At 39.6% G+C, this 14,829-nt stretch overlaps 1 protein-coding gene across 1 annotated transcript in view; it reads left to right on the top strand.

Annotated features, from left to right (window-relative positions):
- Window positions 1-14,829, top strand: part of FTO (FTO alpha-ketoglutarate dependent dioxygenase) — a 405,189-nt gene that overhangs the window by 224,746 nt on the left and 165,614 nt on the right. Inside the window, exon 8 of the mRNA XM_058280010.2 lies at window positions 8,395-8,519. Within this exon, the coding sequence (XP_058135993.1) occupies window positions 8,395-8,519 (125 nt within the window). The remainder of the gene's footprint in view (window positions 1-8,394; window positions 8,520-14,829) is intronic.

Genomic DNA, 14,829 nt, shown 5'->3' with positions numbered 1-14,829 from the left:
GTTTTGTTGGTTTGTTTTTGCTTTGTTTTTTTTTTTTAAAGATTTATTTTTATTTATTTAATTCCCCTCCCCTCCCCCGGTTGTCTGTTTTCTGTGTCTTTTTGCTGCGTCTTGTTTCTTTGTCCGCTTCTGTTGTCGTCAGTGGCACGGGAAGTGTGGCGGCGCCATTCCTTGGCAGGCTGCTCCCTCCTTCGCACTGGGCGGCTCTCCTTATGGGTGCACTCCTTGCACGTGGGGCTCCCCTACGCGGGGGACACCCCTGTGTGGCACGGCACTCCTTGCGTGCATCAGCACTGCACGTGGGCCAGCTCCACACGGGTCAAGGAGGCCCGGGGCTTGAACCGCGGACCTCCCATGTGGTAGACGGACGCCCTAACCACTGGGCCAAAGTCCGTTTCCCATGCTTTGTTTTTATGCTTAAAATTTTGAGCCAAGAAAAGCTAAAGATACCAGGAGATTTCTGGGACCCTTAGGAAGCTATGAGTTGCCAGAGTCCCAAGTTGTTTTCCCTTGAAATGGAGAAAGTGAGACTTCTTCCTTTGGCATGTTAGGAGTGTGCATAGATTAAGTGTGAGCATAGTGTAGTGAAACTACATTTTTAGACACATCTGTCCAAATGAGCATTGCCCTTCTAAGTAGTCACCTGGGAGGGTGTTTATGTCTTTTTCTTGATGGTATTGCTTAAAAATATTTTTACCAACTTCTTTCTTATCATTGCCTTCAGATATTGTTTGGATCAAACCAAAGCTTGTTTAACATACTGTTTTCTACCTTGAATAGATCCTTCTGGCTTGATCATGCACCTTATTTACCAGACTTGCTCCTGCATGTCTTTTAGCTTCATTTATTCAACAAGGATCTATTGGGAATCTACTTTCATGGCAACATGCCATACTAGGAAATGGGGAGGATGCTAAGAAGAAATGGGTATGGATCCTGCCTATTATAATGCAGCACACCCTCTGGAGGAGGCAACATCTAATGAATAAGTGCAATGGAGTGTGATGTGGTTCTTAGAGTACTCAGAGGTGGAAGGGGGTGGTTCATGAAAGACTTCACAGAAGTGTTATTTGAGATGTTTCTTGAAGAATGAGTAGTTTTTGGTAAGTTATACAATGAAGATACAAATAAATGTATAGTATGGAACAACCATGTGTTTTCAGGGAACTGTAATTAGTTTGGTATGGAATAGAGGATAGCAGGAGATTAAGTTTGAGAGGTAAACAGAACTTGTATCAAGAGGGGCTTTGGGCCATGCTGGAATTTGGGTTTTTGAATTTTATTCTTTTGAAGTCCCAAATGTCAATTACTGAAGCATATATAAACAGAGCTGCTTGGGTTTAGGCGGGGTTTTGGAGGCCGATGCTCCTTGTCTTGTTGGTGACCACCCTGAGATACTTCTGGAAACTCCAGGGCTTTATGAAGATAGCTTAAAAACCGCTGCAGTGAGTGATGCTAAATGATATTGAAAGGAAATAACATGTTTAGACTTATACTTTCCAAAGATCGCTGTTACAGTAGGAAAATTCAGGAAAGGGGGGCTATTTACCCAGAGACCAATCTGGAGACCATTGTATGGTCCAGAGGAGAGAGAGGCCTGAATGAAGCTAGAGACAGAATTGGTCAGATTTAGTGTTCAGGTGCAGGGAGTGCCAGGAAGAGTGAGGGAGGAGAATAGGATGCTTCCTGGGTTTTTAGTTTGGGTGATTTTCTTGCAAGTGGTGCCAGTCACCATTCTAGGGTAGTACAGGAGATGAAATGGTTTGATAAAGGAGAAAGAGGTTAGAAAGCAAGGCTAATCAGTTCACATTTGAGCAGTTGAGGTTGAGATGCCATGTTTGAGGTGGCATGTTTAAGGAGAGATAGTCAGTAGGTGGCTATATGTCCATCTGCATGGGACACTTAAAGCTGTTGGAGAGGGAGGTCACCCACAGGAAGAGCCAGTAGAAGAGAGGAAGGGAGAACCAAGGGCCTAACCCTGGCATGACAGCAGTTGAGGGACTCAGGATGAGGAATCCACACAGGAAACTGAGAGGAACAGGTCAAAGTACTGGGCATAGGAGAGGAAGGGTCCAGTAATTCAGAGAGGTCAAGTAAAATCAGGACTGATTCTAAAAATAAAACCATTCTCAAACGATGAAGATTGTCTTCCACTGGGGATGCATAAAAAATCATGCTTTCAGCTCCTGGCACATATAGAAGTTTTTAGTAGTTGCCTGGTTTCCTTTTGAAAGTTTTCATTTAAAGTTAATAGACACATTCAGGAATCTTTTCATTGAAATACTACAGGGAAGTGGACTTGGCTCAATGGTTAGAGCACCCGCCTACCACATGGGAAGTCCAAGGTTCAAACCCAGGACCTCCTGACCCGTGTGGAGCTGGCCAACGTGCAGTGCTGATGAGCGCAAGGAGTGCCGTGCCACGCAGGGGTGTCCCCCGCATAGGGGAGCCCCACGCGCAAGGAGTGCGCCCTGTAAGGAGAGCCGCCCAGGACGAAAGGAAGTTCAGCCTGCCCAGGAGTGGCACCGCACACATGGAGAGCTGATGCAGCAAGATGAGGCAACAAAAAAGAGACACAGATTCCCAGTGCTGCTGACAAGAATAGAAGTGGACACAGAAGAACACAACAGCAAGTGGACACAGAGAGCAGACAACTAGGGAGGGGAGGGAAATAAATAAATAAATAATAAATAAATCTTTAAAGAAAAAGAAAGAAAGAAATAGTACAAACAAGCACATTAGATTAGGTGAATTTAAGGTAAAATTAAATAGTAGTAATTATAGTGGCAAATGTGCCAGGCAACTGGCCTTAAGTGCTTTACTTATATTAACACATTTAATCCTTATAAGAGCACTTGGAGTAGGTTTTGTTATCATCTCTATTTAGCAGTTGTAGAAAGGGCTCAAACTTAGGAGGTGACAGCTGCGATTTGAACAGCCAGCACTCTTAAGAATATTCGTGGTCTTTCCCTGCTCTGGTCAGCATTTCTGTCTCTTTCTATTGAAAAAAAATTACTAATGAAATGGAATTTAGCCTCCTAAACCCTTTGTTTTGAGGGGAGAGGAAGGAGAAAGTTTTTGGTAATGGGAGACTTTAAAAATTGACCCTGGTTTAAGATAATTTTATGTTATTATTAATGGGAAAATGGCCTATTGACATTTCTTGGTAAAGTTAACCCTTGAGGAGGAAATGATGACACTTTTATCAGGAGAAAAATACCACTAATTGCTTTGTTTAAAGTTTAAAAAAAATGTTCTTTGACACTCTGAAATTTCCTTTTGCTTAATAGCTTCTTTTTACCCTAAATTTTAGGAAATACTTATTTTAGGGTCTGAATGCTCAATCTTAGTTCATACCTCCTTTTCAGTTTCTTTAAAAAAAATTTTGTAACTATGTTTTTGTCATCTAGAATATGCTTTTCTATGTTTTTGCTACTTATTCATTAGATTGTTTGGTCACTTGTCACCTTGTTTTCTGCATTCTTTCTTGTCTTAAAAATGTGATGGAAATGAATTTTTAAAGTTAAATAAAAAATTTGCATACAAGAAAATTTGTGTACAGTTTTGTGAGTTTTAACAATTGTATAGACTGGTGTAACTAGCATCACAATCAGGATACAGATTAATTCCATCACACTAAATTCCCTTATATGATATGTTCTGTGTTCCTATAGTTTTACCTTTTCCAGAATGTCAAATAAATGAAATCATACAGTATTTACCCTTTGCTATTAGCTTCTTTCACTCAGCATGATGCCTTTGAAATTCAGCCAAGTGTCTGCATTATCAATTATTTATCCCGTTTTTATTGCTGAGTAGTATTCCATTGTATGAATGTAGCACTGTACTTATACTTTCAACCTCTGAAGGACATTTAGTTTGCTTCAAGTTTTTGGCAATTATGAATAAAGCTGCTGTAAATATATATATATATTTTAAGATTTATTTATTTTTCTCCCCTTCTCTCCCCTGCCCCGTTGTCTGCTCTCTCTGTCCGCTTGCTGTGTGTTCTTCTGTGTCCGCTTGCACCCTCAGTGGCACCAGGAAACTGCATCTCTTTTTTGTTGTGTCATCTTGCTGCATCAGCTCTCCATGTGTTCGGTACCACTCCTGGGTGGGCTGTGATTTTTTCACGTGGGGCGGCTCTCCTTGCAGGGCACACTCCTTGCACATGGAGCACTCCCACACGGGGGTTCCTCTACGTGGCACGGCACTCCTGGCATGCGACAGCACTGTGCATGGGCCAGCTTACCACATAGGTCAGGAGGCCCTGGGGATCGAACCCTGGAACCTCCCATATGGTAGGCAGACGCTCTATCAGTTGAGACACTGCTATCAACATTTATGCACAGGTTTTGTGCAAACATAAGTTTTCATTTCTTTAGATCAATCCCTCGAAATGGGATTGCTGGTTTGGTAAGTTCTATTTAACTTTATAAGAAATGTCTAAACTGTTTTCCAGAGTGGCAATATTTGCATTCCCACATGCAATGTATAGATTTTTTAAAACTTGAATGCTATTTTAATGATATATGGAATGGTATTTAGATTTTGGGGTTGGCAAATTGTATTCCACAGTGCCTTGGGGTTTTGAAGAGACGCCCCATGACAAAGGGAAGGTCTCTAGATCCCGTTTGGAGAGAACTGCTCCAGTTTTATTTGTTTTATATATTGGATTTCCACGTAAGAATACATTTGAGGGAAAAAAGAGGTACATCTGCTGAGTATTTGAGAACCCCTGCAGTAGGACAGTATATCTGAAATGTGGAATGTGTACCACAGACATTATCCAGGCTGACGGTAAGAGGCGCCTGGGGAGCCTGCAGTTGGTGAGGACGTAGTGAAGACTACAGCATGAGAAAATGATTCCCTTCCCAGCTCCTCTAGGTCAAGGAAGTCTTCCTTTAGATCTGATACATCTTTAACATTCACCATCGTTTGTAAATATCCCGTTTACAAAGAAGGGGGGCAGACTTCAGTGTCAGAGTCTTTAGCAAGTGATGCTATCTATCTAGAATGAAATAACATATAGCTTTGCTTTTTAAAATTTATGTTTTATTAGAGCAGTTGTAGATTTACAGAGACATCATTTATGCAGAATATACAAGTTCCCATATACCCCCCCCCACATGCTTTGTTTTTAATTTATTTTTATGACTGTCTCCTCATTTAAGAGAAGCATTGCTGCTTTTTCATTTTTCTTTTGAAGTTCTTTTTATATTTAAAAAATAGGTCAATTTAAAGAAAAATATTAAATATTTATCTTATACACAAAAATGGCAGGACTCATAAAGATGTACTTGAATGACTGAAGTTTTGGAAACTGTCAGCCAGGGTACTTGGTTATTTAACGAGACCTTGAAATGAATTCTTTTGTGAAGGGTAGAGCTCCTTGGTAAAGTACATATGCTCTCTTATCTATTTTATGACTTTATCAATTTATATCATAGTAATTGCTTAAAAGAAGACAGTCTTTCATTGCTCTTTGATTCTGCAATACTTGCTTTTAAATCCCTTCTTCATTCACTGACTTGACAGATGTTTATGAAAAGTCATCTGGCAGGGCTGTGGGAATACAGCGATGACCTAAACGGACAAGGTCCTGCCCTCGTGAAACTTAACTTTCTTAAATCTTTCCTCCTTCCCCTCTTAGAGACTGGTCAGGATCTACTGAAAACAAGGGCCCCTGTATAAAATTTAAATGATGTGAAAGGCAAGGAAAAATTCAGTGACTTAAAAAATCATAATTATTGTATTGTAATATATGCATATATATCACACATATATGTGACATAAAAGCTCCATGACTTTTAAAAAAAGTCTAAATAGAGTCAAAGGAGGAAATAATTTTGTTTTTATCAGAGCTTTGATGTATCTAGATGGGTACTCTATTCTCTATTTAATGCATTTTTATATTTTGGTAAAATAATATGCACCTAGAGATAGAGAAAACTGCATGAGTTTTTGACGCTCCTTCCAACTTTAAGTACATGATTTGGGGTTTCACAGCTAGGGCCAATACTGTTGTTAGAATATTCATGGATGCCAGAACCTCTCTGAAAGTTAGACTTCTTTTAAGTTAGAGGTTATGAATTGCTGGGTTCTGTTCAAACCATTGGTATTTCTTGTTTGGCCTACTGGTGTTTAACATTTAAAAAAAACCATGTCAGCATTTAAAAATTAAGTTTTCACATAAGAAAAACAAAACTCAGGTTTATTTTTTATTTTGGAAATTCAGAGATCCTGGTACCATTGAGCCCGCTTTTGTGAATGGCAAAGACGGTTGGAGTTGAATACTGTCTGCCTTTTTAGCCAGACTCTCTTCAGATAACCTCGTCTTGAGTCATCCATGTTACCTGCCTGGCCCCAGTGGGTATTTGAATTTGCAACCCCTGTTCTAACCATTTAGAGCCTGTGGAATTGCCTAGAGAGGCTGAGCATTCCTCCCTGTGCCCAAGGAATGAAAATGCTGCTATGGAAGCTAAGAAGCATCCAGTCGTACATTTCTCGGTGTAGTAGATGTAATACTGGATCTCAGAGGCAGAGATCAGTGTCCCTGTCTTTTCTAGTGCTAGTCAGGTGGTCTTAGATCCTTCACAGTGGAGATACTGCTTCCTGCCTCATCCCTTTGTATTAATTGGGTTTTTTTATTGTAAGCAGCAGAAATAGATTCTGGTGAATATCCTTATTGAAAGGATATTGCCTACCTCATAATATCAAAGGAAAAGAAAATGAGCTGGACCCAGAAAGTTCAGGAAACTGGAGATACTCAGAGGACTGTAGGTTGTAGGAACCAAGGAAATTGATAAATTGCCTCCAAATATTTTCCCTTTCTTTGTCTTTCCTCTCAAAAATCTAAAGTCCTAGAAAAAAGAATCAAGGTGGTCTGGCCCACATCCTTGAGAGGGGAGGGCAGACACCTTGGTTGACAGTCCCTCCAAGACTGCACACAAGAGAAGAAAGGGATTCTCCCAAGAGGAGGTATGGGTGCAGTTCCTGGAGGATGAGGTGGGTTTGGATGGATGATAGGCAGCAAAAACACCAAGTACTCCCTAAACCTCTTCTCAGGATTGTCATGAGGATATTAAAGATGCTCTGAAATACAGGAGCAAGAGAGAAGTCATTCTGTTTATACAAGAAACAAATTATGTGGGTGCTCTTTAAGTAAACAGATATATTGGCATCAATTAGCTAAGCAATATATTGAGTAACTAGAGCACAGAAAGTAACAATTTCATTTCTTTTAGCAATTGCCTTGGCTTTAAAATCTCCATGGAAGTCACACTAAATTTAAATTAAAAACAAATTCTAAAGTTTTCTCCTTCAGTTATATGTAGATACCCATGATGCAAGGTTCTATGATTAAAACTTGCCCGTTCAGTCACTCAAACATCAAGTACCAATTGAACACTTTTCATTGTTTTCTTAACTGTATTTGTAGTGTTACATAAATTTACTGACATGTTTAAATACAGGTATACTTTTGTATACAGGAATGAATTGGAGGTAAAATTGAAACAACAATTTCAGAGATGAAATTTTCTTCATTAGAGTGAGCAGGGTGTGATGTATTGGGGCTTCAGTCACTTGTAAAAGCAGCATCTGACCTTTTCTAATGCTGGGTAGAGCCTAGGTTGTTTTGTCCTCACCTGTGAGCATCATTTACCTTAAGGACTTTAGTCATAACCACAGAATAAGTGATTCTTTCTAAAATCATTCGTCTCCTGTGTGTAAGAATCCTTGACACTCATCTGAAATATCAGTATAACTGTGTCCAGTGAATTTTCAAAGCTGGAAAAAGGTTCCTTGAGATATAATGCATAGAATGCCCTTTTTCACTTTTGTGTTCTTGTGGTTTCTTTCTTTGCAAGATCTTGATTTTCAACAAGCAAGGAAAATGAGTGAACCACAAAAAAAAAAATTGCTGGGATGGCTGGGAATAGAAATTAATGATTCAAATAAGAGAGGCCGTGCAGAAAACCTCAGCTGGGTGGCAGGAAGCAGAGTGGGCAAGACAGACACTGGGCTTTTTAAAAAAGGCAAAACAACTCACAGTGAAATGTACGTGAAAATCATTTCTAATAATAGCCTGTGGTAGCCTGTTCACAGGAAAAATAATCGTTTGTGCACTGAGAAAATTAGAGTGAGAACGCACAGCATCTTGATATGTTACTTAAGGCAATGGAGCTTTGGAGTTTACCTTATGTGCCGTGTACATTGATTAAATACAAAATATATGCTGGCCATTTTTGACCATCATTTACTGTATTGATTTGTTAGTAGGGGAACTGTAATAAAAAAAGGCCATTGATTTACTGTCCTTATTTGCTTATGGGCTTTTTTTTTTAATTAATTTTTCACTTTTTCTTTCTCTTTTTGGATCATTTCTTCTAGACAAATGCCGTACTTCATGAAGTTAGAAGAGAGGTGCATCCTGTGGAACAAAAGAGTGAAATCTTGACTGCCATCCTTGCCTCGCTCACCACCCGCCAGAACCTGAGGAGAGAATGGCATGCCAGGTTAGTTCTTAGGAGATCAGATTTGCGGTCCCTGACAAACAAGAGCCGTATTTGGCCCAGCCCTTCCTTATGGCTGGTCTCATCCCTCTCAACTGAGGGCCCGTGAGTAAGAAGCAAGTTTAAGACACTTTCAGCCCAAGTTAGCTTTCCTGCACGTGATACCTATATTAATCGTAATGTCCTATGACATCATCTGTATGAGTATATGATTTATCCCTGAGTATAACATTTAGCATAAATGTTGGCATCATGAACATAAGTAATATAAGTACCTGGTGCCGAAGAACCCTTTTAATAACAGTCTAAGACTAGCCTTGCTATTTAGTTAGGACAGATGGCTGGGAAATCCATATAGTGCTCTTATATCACTCGATGAGGGGTGGATGGCTTCAAAGTGCTCTATTTATCAACCCCATTTTCAGAATTGAACGAGTAGGAATCACTTTTGCTTCAACCTAGTTTCTTTGCACATGGCTTTACTGGTGGTTCGAAAGCTGCAGCTGGAGGAAAGCTTCTACAGATCGCCGGTGTTTTCCAGAATTGATGCTTGCCTAGTGAATATATTATCCTGCTCTTTTTGAAAAACATTGTTGTGAGGTGCTGGAACTAGTTACCCTGAATGTTAGGGTTATCCTTTAGATATGTAGTTTGTAAAAATGGTTGAATTATCTTCTGTCTCTAAGTAAGAGGGAGAGGAATCAGGATGATTATGCTGTATTTTGTCTCAGTCTTATTTGGTGTTTCAAAATTCTGTGTGTCTAGGAGTCAAGGACATTTACTGATAGCCATAATATTCTTCAAATGAGTTCATGCAACAGAATATACAATTTATAGCTTCAGTAGTAGTAATTATCATAAAAATGGATTTGTCTGAACAAGGCTGAAGATGAGCATTTTCCAAGAAAGGAGAGAATAAAGAGTATGAACTATCGATTTTGATTTGGTATCAAAAAGCTGCTTTTTCAAATATTTATATTATCTCTAAATTCAGACTCACATTCAAACAATTATTTAAAAATTCCCAGTGATATCCAAAGAAGTTGTCGCCCTTGCTTTGTGTGAGTGTGTGGTATGGTTAGAGTAAATGACACATAGTTTCAACTATAGTAATTAGGTGATTTCCAATTTAACTTTCATTAATTAAAATTTTCCTTTGCATTACAATTTAAGTATGTATATTTAATTAAATAATGAAATACCAGTGTGGGGACATTTAAGAGGTTTCTCTCTCTGACCTTTTATATTTTTTCCCCTTGGTGATACTTATTAAATAGGAAAGGAAAAAAGAATTCCCCTATAATCTTTCCCCCACCCCATCCCTCCAAAGACAGCAGGGCAAAGAGAGAGTCCAAGTGTTGTGAATGGATGTCTTTTGTTGAATGCATTTGGTTTGTTAACATTAATTTCCTAATACACCAAATCATCAGAGAACGTGGCCAAAATGACCTGTTTAAGAGGAGTCTGGTTTCAGCATTTCTGGCCCTTACTGCTAACAGTTTAATCAGGAGCTGGAGCCAGTGTTGAAGTTGATGTAGTCTAGCATCTGAAACAAAAATTCTCAAGTCCTTTGTGGTAGGGGAAGCAGGAAAAAAAAAAAAAAAGAGCTTAGCAGCTGACACTACGCAGACCTCCTTAAAACTAAACACCTGAAAGAAAATTTCAAGAGGGTGGTGTCTTGAGAGCTCAGAAGGAGAAGTGTCCTGAGAGTATTAAATAACCGTAATCCTTCCCCTCACCCCTTCCCCACCTCCATTTGATGTTTCCCATTCCAGGGACCTATCAGAAAGACTCATCCATGTGATCCACATAAACACGCTGTTTCCATATACCTCCCTTTTCCTCATCAAAGCTTCTTCTGGCCTTCTGGTATCGGGCATGGCCTCGAGTAAGCCATCAAGCTTGTGGTGGTGAAAGTTATAAAACATCCTCTGCAGGGCTTACTGGGCTGCCTGTGTTGTAGAGATTGGCCTATTGTGTACTTTGGAATTACACGAGGAAAAATGTGCTTTGACAGAAAATAATTAGCTCTCGCCAAAGGCCAAAGCAATAGGTTACAGTCTTTTACTTTCATCAAAGCTATCAGGGGATCAGTTAGATTAGATAATAGAAAATTTTTCCTCTGAAAGTTAAATACAGATGACTCTAATTACCTCAATATTGCACTTTAGAGAATGCATTATGAATAGTACAACTTTAAGAAATTTAGGTCAACTGAGACTCCGCTGCTGTCAGTAACTTGAGTATGTCTACTGTAATACAGATTTTTGTTGTTTTGTTTTTCTCATCAGTAGGTTCATTTGCAATAATGTTATTAGGGGGGATTTTTTTTCCTTAGTGAAACTTGGAACTGGGTTATAAAATATTTGTATCTCTTTGAGGCTAGGGGGGAAGCTGTTGTTTTGGACTCAACTGAAGTCTCTTAAAGTGAAAGCATATGTTCCTTGTAATTTAGCTTTTGGAGGAAAGTGTCAATTCTGCCTGACTCGGGGTAACCGAGTTTGTCACAGTGTCACACAACTCTGCCATTCTGGAGCACATCTGAGTGCTGTGGGTTTCCTTCCCCAAGCTCCATAATCCCATAAACAACCCTCTCCAAATAGGCTTATTAGGGCTGTCTATTCACTTCCCCCGGAGTTGAATGATCCAAAGTACATCAGGAGAAGCTGTGTGAATGCAGGGTAAGTGTTAACAGAAGTGGTACAGAATTTCTGAAGATTTGGCTTTGTTTATACAGTCCACTCTGCCTGATGGACAGCTTGTTATAGCTTTTAAAGAACTGGGCAAGCCCTCTGATCTGGCCCCTTCTTGACCTCCTCAGCCCAAAGGTCAGTCTACAGCTAATAAACTCAGAGGTGCTTAGGGTCTACTGTAGGAAAAGGCAGGAAAAGAGCAGCTGCAAGGACTGGGCATCCCAGGATAGGCTGCATTGGGGTCACTCTCCGATAATGAAAATGATTACCAAATTATATGGAAGTTTAACCACAATAGTGAGTGAGAGGAGGGTGGAGCCCAGCGTATTAGGTTTGATAAATGAACTGTGAAGAGGCCCATCTGGCTCTCAACATCTTTTCTCCCCCTCTTTCCCTACCAAGGGGAAACATTTTAAAATAACAGCAGTACATATAGGCTCAATGACCCATGCAAGGAGCTGGAATGGATTAAGATTTAATGGTGACAGTGGAAGAAATTATCATTTGAAAAGTGCATCAAAGAAAAGGTACAGTTCAATGTCCATGCCCGAGTTGGTTTTCTAAATAAAATATAAGAAAAACTCAGTTCCTTTGTTTATTTTATACAAATCCCCAGCGTCTCTCGCAGGTTGCTGAAAACTGTGAGGGCATTGTTTATTATGGAATAATTATTTGTAGTCAACTTAAGAAAAGGAATGGGCTTCCTTTGCCTTGAACAGGTCAGAATGAGAGTCAAACGTTTTGTTTTTGCTTGCTTACTCAGTTCAAATAATGTAGGTGAATTGAGTGTTGGAGCACATGCTTTACAAACAAGCTAGTGTTTGTATCAGCATCTGACCACTGACCATTCGTTACGTGTTTTTTGATAATGTATCGGTGACTCATGAACACTTCTTTCCTTTATGGCTTGGCAGTTTTCCTGTAAAAATAAGAAAGCACATGTTAGTATGTTCCCTTCTCTATTCCCTTTTCAAAGAAACATTATAGCAGTGCTAATTAGTACCAACAATAATAGGTCACAAGGTGTGCTGGCTTACTGTTAATTGATAAGGGTAATCTCTTTAAAGTTCTCTTCTCTCTATCCTGTGAACATGAAGTGCAGAGAATGACATGGGAGACCATGACACTCTGTACTTTTCTGCAGGTCCCATGACTCCACTTTCTGAAACGAGAGCAATTTTGTTCAGTAAGCATCTCTTTGTATATTTTGTATACTTACTGGGAACAAAATTCTGCATGCTTTGCTGGGTATATTATAGTGTGGCCTAGGCAGCCAGTGGAAGGATTTATCTGAGATGAAGATTCAGAAATTTCCTGAGAAAGAGTCTAAGAAGATGGTGAGGAGGCGAGTGGCAGTGCCAGCATAACCACAGTGGAAGTGGCACACTGGTCTTACTTCAGGGGATTTAACTCAAGGACTAGAATTGTCATTATACAGAGAACCTTTTATATTGAACTACATTGTCTCTGTAATACAAGTTTAACATAGACAATAATTATATTAACAACTAGAAATAAAAAACTTCTAAACATTATCCAAAATTAGCCTATTTTTCATCTTTGATTTTGACTTGAGTATGTATGTCCATGGGGATCTAGAATGAGCAGAAATCCAGGAAAAGGCAAATGCAGGGAGGTGAGGAACACTTTGAGAATTAACTGTGCTTTTAAACCTCAAAGTATTACCTTTAAGTTTTTGCTGAATAAGGTGCAGTTACAAAGAATAAAACAAAAGCAAGGCCATTGGGTTTTTAAATTGAGATCTAATTCACATCATAAAATTTCATGTAACAAAAAATTCATCACTTTAAAATATATAATTAGGTGATTTAACTGTATTCACAAGGTTGTATAACCACCACCACTGTCCAATTCTAGAACATTTCTGTTACCCCAAAAAGAAACTACCTTCTGGGAAGAGGATTTGGCCCAATGGTTAGGGTGTCTCCCTACCACATGGGAGGTCCAAAGTTCAAACCCAGGGTCTCCTGACCTGTGTGGTGATGGCCCATGCTCAGTGCTGATGCGCCCAAGGAGTGCCATGCCACGCAGGGTATCCACTGTGTAGGAGAGCCCCACATCCAAGGAGTGTGCCCTGTAAGGAGAGCTACCCAGCGTGAAAGAAAGTGCAGCCTGCCCAGGAATGGCACTGCACATACGGAGAGCTGATGCAGCAAGGTGATGCAACAAAATGAGACACAGATTCTGGGTGCCACTGACAAAGAGTACAAGCGGACACAGAAGAACACGCAGTGAATGGACACAGAGAGCAGACAACTGGGGCAGGGCGGGGGGAGAAGGGGGAGAAATAAATAAAAATAAATCTTTAAAAAAAAAAAAGAAACTACATACTCATTAGCTGTCCCTCTCAATTCTCTGTTCCTGCACTGCCCCTGGCAACCACTAATCTACTCCCTGTCTCTTTTGATTTGCCTACTCCAGACATTTCATATATATTAGAATCATATAATATGTGACCTTTTGTGTCTGTCTGACTTCCTTTATTTGGTATAATTAGTTCAATGTTCATCTGTTTTGTAACATACATTGGTACTTCATTATTTTTTTGGGCTGAATAATATTCCTTTGTATGGATATACCACATTTTGTTCATTCATCCATTGGTAGACATTTGAAATGTGTCCATGTTTTGGCTATTATGGATAGTGCTGCAAAGGACATTCTTATGAAGGTTTTTGAATGATTATATGTTTTCAGTTCTTTTGAGTATATACCTAGTAGTAGAATTGCTGAGTCAAGTGGTATCTTTATATTTAACTTTTTGAAGGACTGCCATACTATTTTCCACATCTGCTTCACAATTTTACATTCCCACCAGCACTGTATGAGGGTTCTAATTTCTTTACTTCCTTGCCAATACTTCTTATTTTTTGTTTGCTTGTTTTTTACCCTAATGGTATCTTGTGGTTTTAATTTGTATTTCCCTAATGGCTAATAATGTTGAACATGTTTTCATGTGCTTATTGAAGGACTTAGCTTTTTAACTGGAGATTTAAAAATATAGCAGACTATATAGCACAGGACTCACCCCTGTGGTCAGTGGCAAAGAGGTCACAAGACTGTGAACGGTTTTTAGGTTGTTGAAAGGGTAGGGTTTCAAATGAAGCAGGCATGGGACTGCAGATGTGCCCATTTCCCCCTTACCCTGGGTGGGCCTGACCCCTTTGTACCTGCATGTCGCTCAGCTTTTTTGCTTCTGGAGATTCCAGACTTATTCCTTCTGTCAGTCTCTTATAGTTCTTTCATTACAGCGTCTCTGAGCATTGCACACTGGGTAGGAATGTAGCCCAATTAAATGGAAACTCTGTCCACTTAGCTCCCCAACTTTTAGACTCAAACAGGACTTACTGAGCTCCCACAGTTCAGTCGACAGCTCCCTTGATTTCAAGGAACCTTAAAATCATGTAGAGAACACTTCAAAACAGTGTGACAGTTTCTTAGAAAAGCTTTTAGAACTGAGGTAAGACCTCAGTGAAAAATAACTCTCTTGAGACCTAGATGGCTTTATATCCATGTCTTCCTCATATTGGACTCTGGCAGCTCAAAAAATGGCCAAGTCCACATTTTTTCTAGGCAAATAAAACAGCCGTCTTATGACT

The sequence above is a fragment of the Dasypus novemcinctus genome, chromosome 18 (assembly GCF_030445035.2).
Source record: "Dasypus novemcinctus isolate mDasNov1 chromosome 18, mDasNov1.1.hap2, whole genome shotgun sequence".
Lineage (NCBI taxonomy): Eukaryota > Metazoa > Chordata > Mammalia > Cingulata > Dasypodidae > Dasypus > Dasypus novemcinctus.
This window is presented reverse-complemented; position numbering and strand designations above follow the sequence as displayed.